The 17,865-nt window shown below is 45.7% G+C and overlaps 1 protein-coding gene across 1 annotated transcript in view; it reads right to left on the minus strand.

Annotated features, from left to right (window-relative positions):
* DDR2 (discoidin domain receptor tyrosine kinase 2) overlaps nucleotides 1-17,865 on the minus strand; it is a 1,312,077-nt gene that overhangs the window by 1,026,188 nt on the left and 268,024 nt on the right. The window contains exon 3 of the mRNA XM_044301410.1: nucleotides 9,615-9,717. Coding sequence (XP_044157345.1) covers nucleotides 9,615-9,717 — 103 coding nt within the window. The remainder of the gene's footprint in view (nucleotides 1-9,614; nucleotides 9,718-17,865) is intronic.

Genomic DNA, 17,865 nt, shown 5'->3' on the forward strand with positions numbered 1-17,865 from the left:
ACGCAAGAATTCCGGTTTCGCTCTCATTTTGCATGAGCTGAACTCAAAGATCTGAAACATTTTCTACATACACAAAAGACCCATTACTCTCAAATATTGTTCAAAAATCTGTCTAAATCAGTGCTAGTGAGCTCTTCTTCTTTGCCGAGATAATCCATCCCAGCTCACAGGTGTGGCATATCAAGGTGCTGATTAGACAGCATGAATATTGCACAGGTGTGCCCTAAACTGCCCACAATAAAAGACCAGTCTGAAATGTGCAGTTTGATCACACAGCACAATGCCACAGATGTCGCAACGTTTGAGGGAGCGTGCAATTGGCATGCTGACTTGAGGAATGTCTACCAGAGCTGTTGCCCGTGCAATGAATGTTCTTTTCTCTACCATAAGCCATCTCGAAAGGCATTTTAGACAATTTGGCAGTACATCCAACCGGCCTCACAACCGCAGACCACGTGTAACCACACCAGCCGAGGACCTCCACATCCAGCATGTTCACCTCCATGATTGTCTGAGACCAGCCACCCGGACAGCTGCAGCAACAATTGGTTTGCATAACCAAAGAATTTCTGCACAAACTGTCAGAAACCTTCTCAGGGAAGCTCATCTCCATGCTTGTCGTCCTCATCGGAGTCTGGATCCGACTTCAGTTCATTGTCGTAACCGACTTGAGTGGGCAATAATCTGGGCATAATCTAGTTTCCATATTCTGTGTGTTTCTGTGACATATACTGTCCTGCATCAGAAAACAGTGTCTTTAGAGCAAAATCCAAATGTCTGGGTATAATCTAGTGTCCATATTATGTGTGTTTCTGTGACATACACTGTCCTGCATCAGAAAACTGTTTATTTAGTGGACTGTAAAACAATCTGCACCACATCTAGTTACAAAGCAATTAAGGCTACTTTCACACTAGCGTTCAGAGCGGATCCGTCTGAGACGGATCCGCTCATATAATGCAGACGGTGGCTTCAGAATCGATCCGTCTGCATTATATTGTAAAAAAATTTCTAAGTGTGAAAGTAGCCTGAACGGATCCGTCAAGACTTTTACATTGAAAGTCAATGGGGGACGGATCCTTTTGAAGATTGAGCCATAGTGTGTCATCTTCAAACGGATCCGTCACCATTGACTTACATTGTAAGTCTGGACGGATCCGCACGCCTCCGCACGGCCAGGCGGACACCCGAACGTGCAAGCAGCGTTCAGGTGTCCGTCTGCTGAGCGGAGCGGAGGACAGACTGTGCCAGACTGATGCATTCTGAGCGGATCCGCGTCCACTCAGAATGCATTAGGGCTGGACTGATGCGTTCGGGGCCGCTTGTGAGCCCCTTCAAACGGAGCTCACAAGCGGACACCCGAACGCTAGTGTGAAAGTAGCCTAAAATGAAGAAGGCGAGCACTAAGGGACGGGGAAGTGAGCATGATGCTGGTGATGCACACAGAGGCCGTGGCCCTGGGCGCAATGAAACTGTGCCTGCTGCCAGTGCACCAGAGAAAAAAAAAAAAAAACATCCACTGTACCTAGCTTCATGTCCAACTTAGCTGGGCAGCGCAGAACAACACTGTCCAAGTTGGACCAGTGCGAACAGTTGGTCGTTTGGATTGTTGAAGATAATGCTTCCAGTTGGTTAAGCACCACCCTCTCTTCCACCAAGTCCAGTCTCTGTAGCCAAAAGTCTGGTCAACCGAATACTCTCTCTGATCATCCTTCCACCATGGAGAAGCTTGCCAAACGAGTGATCCCATACTTGGATATTCCGAGGAGCTCTATCCAGCGCCACTATTACATTTGGCCCTCGCGCCCAACACACTTGAAGAGGGACCTGAAATATTGTGCCCTGATTCCCAACCTCTTGAGCCTTCACAGTCTCAAGAAGATGACTGTGGTGAATGACAATCATTCATTCACGAGGTGGATGATGATGAGACACAGTTACCAATCAGGTTGTGGTTAGGTCAAGTCAGGAGGATGATCAGAGTGAGGAAGTGGAAGAGGAGGTGGTTGACGATGAGGTCACTGACCCAACATGGTGAAAAGCCGAGTGAGTACAGCAGTACAGAGGGGGAGGGATCCACAGCACCGCAACAGGCTGGAAGAGGCAATGGGGTTGCAAAAGGGAGAAGTCGGGCCACACCAAACAGGATAAGTACCCCCATGCATAAATCTACCTTGCCATGGGGTAGGCGTTCTGCAGTATAGAGCTTTTTGGAGGAAAGTGCAGAGGAGAAAATAGTGGTAGTTTGCAACCTGTGTCGTTCCAAAATGAGCCGGGGTGTGAACACTAGAAACCTCACCACCACCAGCATGATCCACCACATGGCATCCAAGCACCCTAACAAGTGGGCCGAATGCCTGGGTCCAAAATCTGGGTCTGCGGGTCACACCACTGACTCCTCTTCCCCTGTGTTACGCACTGCTGGTCATTCCCCTGCCAAAGGTGCAAGCCCGGATGCCCCTCGCCCTGCACCTGGACCTTCGCATGAACCAGCAGCAACAAAATCCACTTCCCTGTCCCAGCGCAGCTTCCAAATGTCCATAACACAATCATTTGAACGCAAGCGCAAATATCCACCCATCCACAGGCCATAGCACTAAAAGCGCAACTTTCGAAATTACTGGCCCTTGAAATGTTGCTATTTAGGCTATTGGACACTGAGGCCTTCCACAGCCTGATGTCGGAGGCTGTCCCTCGTTACGCAGTCCCCAGTCAGTACTATTTTTCATGGTGTGCCGTGCCCGCCTTACACCAGCATGTGTCCCAGAACATCACCCATGCCCTGACCAATGCAGTTACTGGGAAGGTCCACGTAACCACGGACAAGTGCTGGTGGCCAGGGACGCTACATTTCCCTGACCGCACACTGGGTGAATGTTGTTGAGGCCATGAGTGAGTCGTACCCTGGGATGGCTCAGGTGCTACCCACGCCCAGGATTGCGGGCCCTACGTCCATCAGGGTCTCCCCCAGCAGCTATATTACTGGCTCCAACCCCCACTTCTCCTCCTCCGCCGCCTCCTCTTCCACTTCCACCTCCAGCAGCAGTCAGCCATCAGTTGCTAGCTGGAAGCAGTGGGTAAGCGTCAACAGGCCATAATGAAGTTGATCTGTTTAGGGGACAAACAGCACACCGCCGCAGAGCTGTGGTAGGGTATAAGGGACTAAGCTGAGCTGTGGCCCTCGCCACTCAACCTACAACCAGGCATGGTTGTGTCTGACAATGGCCGTAACTTGGTGGCGGCTTTGGAGCTCGACAACCTGACACACATCCCATGCCTAGCCCGCGTCTTAAACTTAGTGGTACAGCGGTTTATCAAAACCTACCCTAATTGGCCAGAGCTACTAGTGAAGGTGCATGTGCCAATTTCCGCAAGTCGTCCACAGCTTCAGCCGGTCTGTCAATGCTGCAGCAGCGCTTGCAGCTTCCAGCTCACTGACTGTTGTGTGACGTGAGCACGAGCTGGAACTTTACATTCCACATTTTGGCCAGGCTTTGTAAGCAGCAGAGGGCAGTTGTGGAATACCAGCTGCAACATGGTTGTCAACTTTCGAGTCAACTGCCACTATTCACAATCGAGGAGTGGGCATTGATGTCAGACCTCTGTGAGGTTTTAAAAAACTTTGATGAATCCACCCAGATGGTTAGTGGCGAAAACGTTATTATCAGCGTAACCATCCCACTGCTGTGTCTACTCAAATGATCGCTGCTCACAATTAAGGACAACACTCTGAATGTGGCAGACTAGGAAATGGGGGAGGACATTACACAGGGTTATAGTCAGACAACCCTCAGTTCATCTACTCAGTGTGAATTAGTAACATAGTAACATAGTACATAAGGCCGAAAAAAGACATTTGTCCATCCAGTTCGGCCTGTCATCCTGCAAGTTGATCCAGAGGAAGGCAAAAAAAACCCTGTGAGGTAGAAGCCAATTTTCCTCACTTTAGGGGAATAAAAATTCCTTCCCGACTCCAATCAGGCAATCAGAATAAATCCCTGGATCAACGATCTCTCTCTAGTAGCTATAGCCTGTAATATTATTACGCTCCAGAAATACATCAAGGCCCCTCTTGAATTCCTTTATTGTACTCACCATCACCACCTCCTCAGGCAGAGAGTTCCATAGTCTCACTGCTCTTACCGTAAAGAATCCTCTTCTATGTTTGTGTACAAACTTTCTTTCCTCCAGACGCAGAGGATGTCCCCTTGTCACAGTCACTGTCCTGGTAATGAATAGATGATGGGATAGATCTCTGTACTGACCCCTGATATATTTATACATATTAATTAGATCTCCTCTCAGTCGTCTTTTTTCTAAAGTGAATAACCCTAATTTTGATAATCTTTCAGGGTACTGTAGTTGCCCCATTCCAGTAATTACTTTAGTTGCCCTCCTCTGGACCCTCTCCAGCTCTGCTATGTCTGCTTTGTTCACTGGAGCCCAGAACTGTACACAGTACTCCATGTGTGGTCTGACTAATGATTTGTAAAGTGGTAGGACTATGTTCTCATCACGGGCATCTACGCCCCTTTTGATGCAACCCATTATCTTATTGGCCTTGGCAGCAGCTGCCTGACACTGTTTTTTGCAGCTTAGTTTGCTGTTTATTAAAATTCCTAGATCTTTTTCCATGTCAGTGTTACCGAGTGTTTTACCATTTAATAAGTACGGGTGACTTGCATTATTCCTTCCCATGTGCATAACTTTACATTTATCAGTGTTAAACCTCATCTGCTACTTATCTGCCCAAGCCTCCAATCTATCCAGATCCCTCTGTAGTAGTATACTGTCCTCATCAGTGTTAATTACTTTACACAGTTTAGTGTCATCTGCGAAAATTGATATTTTACTATGCAAGCCTTCTTCAAGATCATTAATAAATATATTGAAGAGAATAGGGCCCAATACTGACCCCTGAGGTACTCCACTAGTGACAGTGACCCAATCTGAGTATTTACCATTAATAACCACCCTCTGTTTTCTATCATTGAGCCAGTTACTTACCCACTTACAGACGTTTTCTCCCAGTCCGAGCATTCTCATTTTATATACTAACCTTTTATGTGGTACAGTGTCAAATGCTTTGGAGAAGTCCAGATACACGACATCCATTGATTCGCCGCTGTCAAGTCTAGAACTTACCTCCTCATAGAAACTGATTAAATTTGTTTGACATGACCGATCCCTCACGAAGCCATGCTGATATGGCGTTATTTGCTTATTTCCGTTAAGATGCTCTAACATAGCATCTCTCAGAAAACCTTCAAACAGTTTACCCACAACAGATGTTAAACTTACTGGCCTATAGTTTCCAGGCTCTGTTTTTCGACCCTTTTTGAATATTGGCACCACATTTGCCATGCGCCAATCCTGTGGGACATTAGTAAAAGATATTGGACCACTAGGAGGAGGAGCTGGTGACAGTTACCTCTGCTACAGAGGGTAGTGCCCATGGAACTTGAATTCCATCTGTTCAGCGTGGATGTGCAGAAGAGGATGAGGAGAAAGAGGATGGGGCGAACTCTGCTGTTTGAGATTGTACCATGTGTTCCGGGCCAGCTGCCAGGCAACAGGGACGCTCCGTTGGTGTGGGAGCGATCTACTGTTGCAGGGGGGAATAACAATATGCCCGGACCGTACAACTAACGCTAGGGTTGTACGGTCTGGGCATATTGTTATTGCCTCCACAACAGTAGATCGCTCCCACACCAACGGAGAATCCCTGTTGCCTGGCAGCGGCTCTCAAGTGACCGGGCCCCAATCATCTGATGCTGGCCCGAAACACGTGGTACGATCTCAAACAGCAGACTGCTCCCGTATCACCAGAGCGTCTCTGTCACTCAGCAACAGCTCCCACGTGACCCGGCCCCGCTCATGTGATGCCGGTCCGGAACACGTGATAAGACTACATCATTGATATCCGCCATCTCGGGCTCTTCAGATGCGCTTTCTGATGCACTTCTGATTGCTTTTAAGTGCCTGACCCCTTTTTTGTCATGTGACCATAGAATTTGTTTCAAACAAAAAGAGAGCATTGTTATATTTGGTCTTTCATTGTGAAAGTAAAACAAGCTTGCAGACACTATTAGCTCTTTATGAGGACCGTGTTGAATTGCATAATATATTTGTCATAAACTTATGTAGGGAACACCTCCTTTGACCTGTGGATCCCCATGTAGGTGGTGCTTGCAGGTATAAATATGTGTCGTTTTTTGTTACTAAAACTTGTGCAGCTTTTTTTACCTGATGAAGGGGAGTGATTCCCCGAAATGTGTTGTATCGCTGCAATAAAAGATTTTATTTCTGATCCTGGTGACTGGCTGATGGATTTTTGCGCCAAAGGACTTATCTGCTCTCTTTATAGCTATAGGGGAAGCAGGGGAAGCTGCAGCTTTGGTGCCCTGACCCAGAAGGGGCCCATCCAGGAGGAGGAGGACCAAATAATTTGGTCAGGATTTGTCGGTTTCACCTCAGCTCACCAGCAGGCCCGCATCTAAAATCTTTTACTAGTTCAGCTCACATGCAGGCGTGCAACTCATGCTGCCTTGCTTTGGAGTAGTAGCCGTAGCAGGTTATCAGGCTCCCTCTCCGAAATCGAACTATGATTCCCCGTTATTGGTGATCACCATGTTAGGCGCATAAAAGAACATCGAGAGTTGATAGGGAAGATATCCAAATGGATTGTGGACGTCACGGGGACATGCAATCAGGCAGAAGTTATCTAGAGTCAACAAAGTGGCAGCAGGGCCTCTCCTGTATAATGTTTCCTCATCAAAATACCGCAGTGACATTCCTTGTAACTTTTTATTACTAATTCCAATAACAGGGCATCTTGAGAGTCCTGTATTGTTATTTATCGTCACTACCTCCCTGAGCAAGGAGTGGGTAATTGCCGCGCGTCTCCTGCCTTCCTTTGATTTTTCTGCTTTAATTACTTGACCCACCATCTCCACCCAATCAGATTTCAGCCATTGACCTCCCTTGGATGTGGTATCCCTTTCTCAAGCTCCCTATCCAGCATTAAACCCAGAAATGAACATCGAAAGTTGATAGGGCAGACATCCAAATGGATCATCACCGTCACAGGGACGTGCAATCACCCAGAGGTTATCTAGAGTCACCGATGCAGCAGCAGGCCCTCGTCCATAAGGTTAGATGGTCAGATAAGCAGGCCCTTGCTCCAAATGTTTTTGAGGGTCACCAGCAGGCCATTGATCATAATTTTTCAAGGGTGTGTATAATGCCCTCCTTTATGTGTAACAAAGGGTGTTTTTGAGTGCCGGTTCCTTGTAATTTTTGGCAGCCCTTTCACTTAGTGCATAGGCCTTATCAGTGTAGGAGTCCCACTACCTGAATAATTCTACCACATTGTGAATGAGGACCTCCTTTATGTGATGTACAGGCCGTTTCGGAGTGATTCTTGCTTGTAATTTTATTGCAGCACTTGCACTTTATATACAATTGAATATACAGGAAATAATGTTTCCTAACAATTTTTCCTGTAAAAATAGTTTTTTGCTTTTTTTTGGGGGGTGTGTGTGGGAGGGGGGGGGGGGGTTGTGCACATTTTTGTCAGTCTGTAAAATAGGCGTACACCTCGGGCAACAGGGTTCCCAGCAGCGGCCTGGGAGTCCAAGATGCATCCAGACATCGTCCCCATGGTGTACTTGATCCATTTTGGTGGTGTTTCTGTCACTTTCTGGCCTTTTCCAATGGACCAGGCACCCTCCCCTCTTTAGAGCAGGGGGTGCCTGGTTGTCTCCCATTGACTTCCATTATACTCGAATATAGCATTTTGTTTGGCCCGAACACCCAAACACTTTGGTGCTTGATCATCATTAGAGAACACCTATAAATGACCGCATTTTATAAACTACAGTACACTCCTCAAATTATTCAAAACAAATTTTGCAAACTTTGGTAATCCTTTACATGCTTCACAAGAATTTAAGGAAAATGTAGGTTACATTTTACTTTTTTTTTAGATTTTCCATTTTAATCAATTTTTCATGTAAAACAGCAACAGTTAACAGCAAAACAAACATCAATATTTATTACCATGATTCTGCAGTGTAGGGTACTTTCACATTAGCATTTTTATTTTCCAGTATTGAGTTCCATCCTAGGGGCTCAATACCGAAAAAAAAAAAAACATCAGTTTTATCCTAATGCATTCTGAATGGAGAGCATTCTGTTTAGTATGCATCAGGATGCATCAGTTCAGTCCCTGAAACATCTGTTGGTCAGTGCTTACTACCCCCCTTAAAAAATTATCCGGGTTGTAGTTTCCAAACTGAGGTAGATTTTATATCCACTGTATATGGTCGTAAACTGCTGTTAGGTCACACTGCAGGGATCAGAAGAGAAAGAGCACCATGTGCATTTGAGGCCTAGATTGGTGATTTATACAGCACTGGCTGCAGAGGGTCTGAGGTTAAATAAAAAAAGAAACCCCCAAGAAATGACTCAATTTTAGAAAGTACACCCTTTACAGAATTTACCAAACAGTATACTGAACATGAAAATTGCAATGTCACTTCTGGGATAATTTCAGCTGAATCTCTGTAGGAATTCATCAGGAGACATGTAGTACAGAAAGGATGGACGGGACAGACTGTGGCAATGGAGGCTGCATCCAAGTGCTGCTGCTCATCAGCTACATCCCTACCTCCTCTCTGTACTTCATGTCTCCTCATGAACTCCATTCCTACAGATATTCAGCTGAAGATCATATTAAATTTTATTCAGGATCATACTCCCTGACAAGCAGAGCACAGAGGAGGATGAGGCAGCTCTTTAGCTAAGTGCTCTGAAGTCACTTTTCCTACTGTGTGATTAGGACAGGTTTTGTGTATACTAATAGGATGGCGGTCATTTTATTTCTCCTAATTATTGCTCTCCAGACAAAACAAGCTATTATAACTAATGAAAGGTATTTGGGAACATATTTATAATAAAGTAATATTTAGGTATTTAAATTTTTTTAATTCCCGGAGAACACTTTTAAGCTGAAGGAAGTGAAAAATCTCATGACCAATACTATTGAGTATGGTAAAACACTACCGTATTTTTCTCCCCATAAGTGGGAGCGCTGGTGGTGAGAAGCAGTGGCGATCAGGAGCAGGAGAGGTAAGTTATTTTTATTTTATTTGCGCTGATGGATGACATGGGGGGGGGCATGATGGCTGACATGGGGGCATGATGGCTGACAATGGGGGGGCTGATGGATGTGGGCTGATGGCTGACATGGGGACTGATGGTTGACATGGGGGGCTAATGGCTGACATGGGGGCATGATGGCCTATCTATGGTCTGATTAACATTAGGGGTCTGATTGGGGCTGTGAGCTGAGGTCTGATTAACATTGGGGGTCTGATTGCTGGTCTGACCTGAGGTGCAATGGAAAAAATGTTTTTTATTATTATCCTCCTATCCTCCTCTAAAACCTAGGTGCGTCTTATGGGTCGGTGTGTCTTATAGGGCATAAAATACAGTATATATAATTTCATACTGTCAAATCACAACTGGCATACAACAAAAGTATTCCATTTATTTTTTATTTTTAATCAGACTGACAAAAGTTATTATCAAGGAGTGAATAAAGTAGTTACCTCCCATATTTTGCTGCAGTCGATTCTGACCACTGACTGGATGCTGTGATATCTTCATCTGGAATTTGTCTTCCAGTCATTCCCAAAGGGTAACGGCAAACAGCTGGAAATAAAACAGATGGTGAAGTCAAATCTCTGTATGTTCCTTTGTGACATTAGCTGATATACCATGACATATACTGATCATTTATTTATTCTTAAAGCGGTTTTCGGGCCAATCAGCTAGTTGAAGAGAAGGCCGCGCTCCATGCGAATGCTGCCGTCCCTTCATTGTTTTCATGCTTGATGTCAACATCGTGTATAGGAAGGAACAGCCCCATTGAAGTGAATGGGACGGCTTGTAATTACACCTGCTTACTGATGCGATGTCGACGGCGAGTAGGTAAACAATGAAGGGAAGGCAGCGCTCGCATGGAGCGCGGCCTTCACTTCAACTAGCTGATCAGCGGAGGTTGAGTGTCAGACCCTCGCAGATCTGATATTAATGACCTATCCTGAGGATAGGTCATCAATATAAAAATCCCAAAACCCCTTTAAGTACATTATGCAGTGGTGTGTTTTTGTATACATAAACCTAAAATGTAACTTATAATTCTGTATCCATCCTCTACATATACTTTTTGAAGAAAGACTTTCTTTAGGCCATATGCACACCGAAGTGCTGATTTTTCACACAGATTTTCATGTGGATTTCATTGTGTTTCCTTGCCAAATCAGCACCAACATTCAAATGGGTTATATTCAGATTTTGTTGTGGATTTTGACTTGGATTTGCCACAGATCTCATCCTTCTTATTTGCAATGAGTGAAATCTGCACTGAAAGTCCACTTAAACAATTGGCATGCAGCAAATTGAAAAATACGCACTGCAGGTCAATTTAGAAATGCTGAAAGTCTAATCTACTGAGCTGGTATTGTGTGAGATTGTGGATAAACTCTGCCTGTATAATGTTCATGTTTAATTTGTATTGGAACTGTCGTTTGGCATTCTGGGCACTAGAGGCCACTGTTTTGCAGCACAGTCAGCACACTCTGGGATCTGCATATGTAAAGCAGAAGATGACTCATGTTTCCTGCCTCTGAAAACCAGGAAGTGCTGACATTGTGGAAGCACTGCTCTTTGAGAGACTGAATCCGATTCCATCCTGGCTTGCGGAAGTCCAGGAGTGAATGGACACGCAGAGGAAGGAGATTAGCTGTTGTCCCCTTACTGGATCCAGCTCTTTGAAAGAGAGATTGTTCCAGGAAGACAGTGTACAGAGTGTGGGCAGAAGTTTTATTATCAAGCAAGGCCGCACGGTTGCTGAGAGGTTTGTGGCCACCCTGGGCAAGCGGCATCCTCGGGCCCCGAACGGACGCTGGTCAGTACACCTGGTTACTGATTGCATAATACTGTGTGGCACCTGAAGTAACAGAGACTAGCCTAGGCCTTATCGTAGTTAGATAGTTAGGGTTACATGTTTTGCTAGGCCTTACTGTACTGGACTGCGGCGCAGTATTTGACTTGTAGGCTCTGCTGCGTCCACCACCGGCTAGGTGTGTCCTCTTTAGTGGCATAGCAAGACTTGGAGGCTCTGCTGTGTGCGCCATTGGCTAGGCCTGTCCCTCGGACAGGGATGGTGACTGTGGGCCTGGGGTATAATTTAGTCGGTGTATACTTATATTGTTGTGTGTTCACTATTGTTAAAGTAAAGTTTATATTCTTGCATATAAAGCTGGTGTCAGTGTCGCTTTCCTTGTCTGTGACTTTGCTGTATCCTGGGGAGCCCACCCAGGTACACGGCTTACAACTGTACGAGCATTTTTTAAACAAAGCCATCTTTTACATGGATGGTTATTCATGTGAAAATCTGAAATGTCTGGATAATAAAATGAAAGGGGTTATCCTTGGAATAATATGGATAACCTATCCTATAACACCGGCTGCTGTATCACCTCTATTCCCCTGCTTACCGCCGCAGTCCTAGGGGGCACTAAGGGGGCATAATTCTTACTGGGGGGCACTAATGGGGGCATTATTAATTATGAGTCACACTAATGGAACCATTACTCTTACTGAGGGCACTAATGGGGTCATTATTTCTGGGGCACACTAATGGGGGCATTAATATTATTGGGGGACACTAATGTGGGCATGATTAATTCTGGGGGCGCTAATGAGGGCATTACAATTAATGGGGTCACTAATGGGGCAATATTAATTCTGGGGGGCACTAATAGGGGCATTTTTTATTCTGGGGGCACTAATGGGGGCATTAATATTATTGGGGAACATTAATGGAGACATATATTAGGAGCCACAGTATGACAGCAACTTAACACCCTGTATTAAGCCACAACCTTGGCTTAACTTGACTGGTATTTTTTGTTGGAAAAGGTGGCAACCCTACTCAGGATGCCAATGAAGGATGTGGAAGAGGCCCTCCTCATGACATGTATAGTTTTTGGGGGAAATTCACTATTCTATTTATCCCACATTCAAGGCAAGAAAAGTGGGTGTTCCGTAGGTGGGGAGCCGTCTGTGCCACTGGCCCGCCATAGTTATCTTTCTACCGGTCAGTTTTCTGCATAAATAAAGACTTAAAAGGGTTTTGCGAGATTTTTTTTTTACAATGACCTATCCATTAGATAGTACATCAGTATCTGATCGGTGGGAGTCTCAGCTGGGCTCCAGTGAGTGCCGCTGCCTTCTCTTTGCTTTTCCTAGGCCGGTGGAGATCATGATCATGTGGGCTAGGAGCAGCTCACTCCCATTCAAGGGAATGGGCTGAGCTGCATAACCAAGCAAAACCGCTATACAATGTATGTCGCAGAGCTTGGAACGCTGCGAGAAGGCAGCAGTGCTCACAGGAGCACCGCTGCCTTCTCAGAAAAGCTGATTAAAGGGGGTCCTGCATGTCTGAGGCCCAACAATAGGTCATCAGTAGAGTTGAGTGGACACCTGGATGTTCGGGTTCGACGGGTTCGGCCGAACTTGAAAAAAAGTTCGGGTTAGGGACATGAACTTGACCCAAACTCGAACCCCATTGAAGTCAATGGGGACCCGAACTTTTGGGAACTAAAATGACTCTAAAATAGTCCAGGAATGAGCTAGAGGGCTTCAAAAGGCATCAAAGTGTGCTTAAATGCATGACAACTGTTCTGCAAACAAATGTGGATAGGGAAATGACTTAAAATAACATAAAATACAGAAAAATTAGAAATGACAATCTGGATCTAAGAGTAGGAGGTTGAGGAGGCGGTGAATGTGGCAGTGTAGGTTGACGTGGCGGTGTAGGTGGAAGCGGCGGTGAAGGAGGAATAGGTAGCCAACACTGATTTGTGTTATATATATTTTTTTTTATTGGGACATATAACAAAAAAAACCTAAGAATAAGTGCACTTGAGTACAAGAATGGATGATTGAGGCTGGTAAAAAATGTCTATTCTGCACAAGGTACAGACAAGTCCTGAGGGATCGATGCCTGGTTCATTTTAATAAACGTAAGCTTGTCCACATTGGCTGCGGCCTGTGATAATGCTCTCTGCCGTGCTAAACACACGTTCACACTATACACTGGCTGCACGGTAGGTCAGCACCTCCAAGGCTGACAAAGCTTTTCCACATTTTGGCCATGCTAACCCTGCCTTCTCAGGTTCTGGTGGTTCACCAGCTGCGTTGGCGACCTCTTCCTCCTCCTCTGCCTTCGCCTTGTGCTACCAACGTTCCCCCTCTGTCAGGTGGGAATGCCATCATCAGCATGTGCTTGTGGTCGCGCATCTTCCGATCAGTAACAGATGTTTTCAATAAATTTAGTTACCTCTCAGCAATGCAGAGCAGAGGTTCACTCACGGCAAAAGGGGGTTCTTGTCACTCAGCATCAGAACAGAGGATTTTGAGAGAGCGATGCCAATGTCACCCGGCACAGCAGGAGTTAATTCACGGCAAAAGGGGGTTCATGTCACAGAGCAATAGAACAGAGGATTTTGAGAGATTTAGGCCCATATCACCCATGCACAGCAGGGGTTCATTCACTGCAAAAGGGGGTTCATGTCACCCAGCAATAGAACAGAGGATTTTGATAGAATGAGGCCCATGTCACCCAAGCACAGCAGGGGTTCATTCGCGGAAAAAAGGGGGTTCCTGTCACCCAGCAATAGAACAGAGGATTTTGAAAGATTTAGGCCGATGTCATGTCACCCAGGCACAGCAGGGGTTCGTTTGTGGCAAAAGGGGGTTCCTGTCACCCAGCAATAGAACAGAGGATTTTGAGAGATTTAGGCCCATGTCACCCAGTCACAGCAGGGGATCATTCACGGCAAAAGGGGGTTCATGTCACCCAGCAATAGAACAGAGGATTTTGAGAAATTTAGGCCCCTGTCACCCAGGCACAGCAGGGATTCATTCAGGGCAAAAGGGGGTTCATGTCACCCAGCAATAGAACATAGGATTTTGAGAAATTTAGGCCCCTGTCACTCAGGCACAGCAGGGGTTCATTCAGTGCAAAAGGTTATTCATGTCACCCAGCAATAGAACAAGGATTTTGGAGAGCACCCGACTGGGTATGGAGGCTGATGAGGGACTGTTGGTCCCCCCTTCCCCCTCCCTTAGTTTCCCTGGCTAGGGGTTGAGGAATAGGCCCCAGGTTATGGTAGTGGAGAGGAAGATAAGGGGTTAAAGGAAATGTAGGTGGAGAGGGTATGGAGGAGGAGACGGTGGTAGGAGGAGTAAGGCAGGTTTATATAGAGGAGGACAGTGGTTAGCACTTCCTCTTGTCAGGGTAAGCCGAGTTGCCCTCCCTCCCGCCCTTAGGTTTCAGTTTACGTTTATATTATGTTTATTTAAAAAAATAAAAAATGGGGGAAATGGTAATAATGGAGAATATTGGTGGCTTGTTGTTGAAAGACCAGTCTGGTTCATGATGTCTCTCTTTTGAGGTTCGTTGAAGGAGGAAGAGAAGTCACAGCTGGCGGAATTTGGAAAGGAAAGATTGTGGTAAACAGTTATTGGCGAACGTACGCCCTGGGGACCTAGGGTGGTATACCGCATCGGAGAAATGGTTTGTGGAGGAGGTGGGGTTTTTGATACCGTTTTTGTAATAAGGAAAGAATTTGCTGTGGCCGATCATCACCCAGTAAAAGTTTGGTTTATAAACTAAGTTGTCCGAGTTTTATTTGGTCAAAGTTAATAGGGGGCCGGTGGCTTCCTTTTCCTAGTTTTCCCTTGCCCCATCCTCATTTTGGCACCAGCAGTCTGCAAGATTTATGCCCCTGTCACCAAGGCACAGCAGGGGTTCATTCACGGCAAAAGGGGGTTCATATCACCTAACAATAGAACAGAGGATTTTGAGAGATTTAGGCCCATGTCACCCAGACACAGCAGGGGTAAATTAATGCAAAAGGGGGTTCATGTCACCCAGCAATAGAACAGAGGATTTTGAGAGATTTGGGCCCATGTCAGCCAGACACAGCAGGGGTTTATTTACGCAAAAGGGGTTCATGTCACCCAGAAATAGAACAGAGGATTTTGAGAGATTTTGGCCCCTGTTAACCAGGCACAGCAGTTGTTCATTCACGGCAAAAGGGGGTTCATGTCACCCAGCAATAGAACAGAGGATTTTGATAGATTAAGGCCCATGTCACCCAGGCACAGCAGGGGTTCATTCACTGCAAAAGGGGGTTCATGTCACTCAGCAATAGAACAGAGGATTTTGAGAGATTTAGGCCCATGTCACCCAGGCACAGCAGGGGTTTATTCACGCAAAATGGGGTTCATGTCATCCAGCAATAGAACAGAGGATTTTTAGAGATTTAGCCCCATGTCACTCATGCACAGCAGGGGATCATTCATGGCAAAAGGGGGTTCATGTCACCCAGCAATAGAACAGAGGATTTTGAGAGATTTAGGCGCCTGTCATCCAGGAACAGCAGGGGTTCATTCAGTGCAAAAGGTTGTTCATGTCATCCAGCAATAGAATAAGGATTTTGAGAGATTTATGCCCCTGTCACTCAGGCACAGCAGGGGTTCATTCAGTCTAAAAGGGGGTTCATTTCACCCAGCAATAGAACAGACAATTTTGAGAGATTTAGGCCCATGTCACCCAGGCACAGCAGGGGTTCATTCCCTGCAAAAGGGGGTTCATGTCATCCAGAAATAGAACAGAGGATTTTGAGAGATTTAGGCCCCTGTCACCAAGGCACAGCAGGGGTTCATTCAATGCAAAAGGGGGTTCATGTGACCCAGCAATAAAACAGAGCATTTTGAGAGATTTAGGACCCTGTCACCCAGGCACAGCATTGGTTAATTCACGGCAAAAGGGGGTTCATGTCAACCAGCAATAGAACAGAGGAATTTGAGAGATTCAGGCCCATGTCACCCAGGCACATCAGGGGTTCATTCACTGCAAAAGGGGGTTCATGTCACCCAGCAATAGTACAGAGGATATTGAGAGATTTTGGCCACTGTCACCTAGGCACAGCAGGGGTTCATTCACTGCAAAAGGGGGTTCATGTCACCCATTAAAAGAACAGAGGATTTTGAGAGTTTTAAGCCCCTGTCACCCATGTACAGCAGGGGTTCATTCAATGCAAAATGAGGTTCATGTCACCCAGTAATAGAACAGAGAATTTTGAGAGATTTAGGCCCATGTCACCCAGGCACAGCAGGGGATCATTCACGGCAAAAGGGGGTTCATGTCACCCAGCAATAGTACAGAGGATATTGAGAGATTTAGGCCCCTGTCACCCAGGCAGAGCAAGGGTTCATGTCACCCAGCAATAGAACAGAGGATTTTGAGAGATTTAAGCCCCTGTCACCCAGGCACAGCAGGGGTTCATTCACGACAAAAGGGGGTTCATGTCACCCAGCAATAGAACAGAGGATTTTGAGAGATTTAGGCCCATGTCACCCAGGCACAGCAGGGGTTCATTCACGGCAAAAGGGGTTTCATGTCACCCAGCAATAGAACAGAGGATTTTGAGAGATTTAAGCCCCTGTCACCCAGGCACAGCAGGGGTTCATTCACGACAAAAGGGGGTTCATGTCACCCAGCAATAGAACAGAGGATTTTGAGAGATTAAGGCCCATATCACCCATGCACAGTAGGGGTTTGTATACCCCAAAAATGGTAAAATGTCACCCGACAATTGAAAATAAGTTTTTTTCAATTTAGGGCACTAAAATTTGCACTTTTTTGCATTAAAATGGCTCTAAAATAGTCCTTGAAATGCTAGAGGGATGTAAAAGGCAGTAAAATGTGCTTAAGAGCATGGCAACTGCTCTGCAAACAAATGTGGATAGGGAAATAACTTAAAATAAAATAACTAACAATTACAAATTATTAACCTGCAATTCAGAGAAGGAGGTGGATATGGAGTCGGAGGTTAAGGAGGCGGTGAATAAGGTGTTTTAGGTGAAGGCAGCAAAGGAGGAGGAGGAGGTAGCCAATGTTTTTTTTTTTATTGGTGTAGGTATCCCCCAAAATATTGGGACAAATAAAAATAAAAATAAAACAAAGAATGATTGAACTTGACTTGAGTACAAGAATGGATGGTTGAGGCTGGTATAATTGTCTAATTTGCACAATGTACAGACAAGTCCTGTGGGATCCAAGCCTGGTTCATTTTAATTCACGGCAAAAGGGGGTTCTTGTCACCCATCAATAGAACAGAGGATTTTGAGAGATTTAGGCCCATGTCACCCAGGCACAGCAGGGGCTTATTCACGCAAAAAGGGGTTCATGTCACCCAGCAATAGAACATAGGATTTTTAGAGATTTAAGACCATGTCCCCAAGCACAGCAGGGGTTCATTCATGGCAAAAGGGGGTTCATGTCACCCAGCAATAGAACCAGGATTTTGAGAGATTTAGGCCCATGTCACCTAGGCACAGCAGGGGTTCATTCACGACAAAAGGGGGTTCATGTCACCCAGCAATAGAACAGAGGATTTTGAGAGATTTAGGCCCCTATCACCCAGGCACAGCGGGGGTTCATTCAAGGCAAACGATGGTTCATGTCACCCAGCAATAGAACAGAGGATTTTAAGAGATTTAGGCCCCTATCACCCAGGCACAGCAGGGGTTCACTCACTGCAAAAGGGGGTTCATGTCATCCAGCAATATAACTGAGGATTTTGAGAGATTTAGACCCCTGTCACCCAGGCACAGCAGGGGTTCATTCACTGCAAAAGGGGGTTCATGTCACCCAGCAATAGAACAAGGATTTTGAGAGATTTAGACCCCTGTCACCCAAGCACAGCAAGGGTTTATTCA

The sequence above is a fragment of the Bufo gargarizans genome, chromosome 7 (assembly GCF_014858855.1).
Source record: "Bufo gargarizans isolate SCDJY-AF-19 chromosome 7, ASM1485885v1, whole genome shotgun sequence".
Lineage (NCBI taxonomy): Eukaryota > Metazoa > Chordata > Amphibia > Anura > Bufonidae > Bufo > Bufo gargarizans.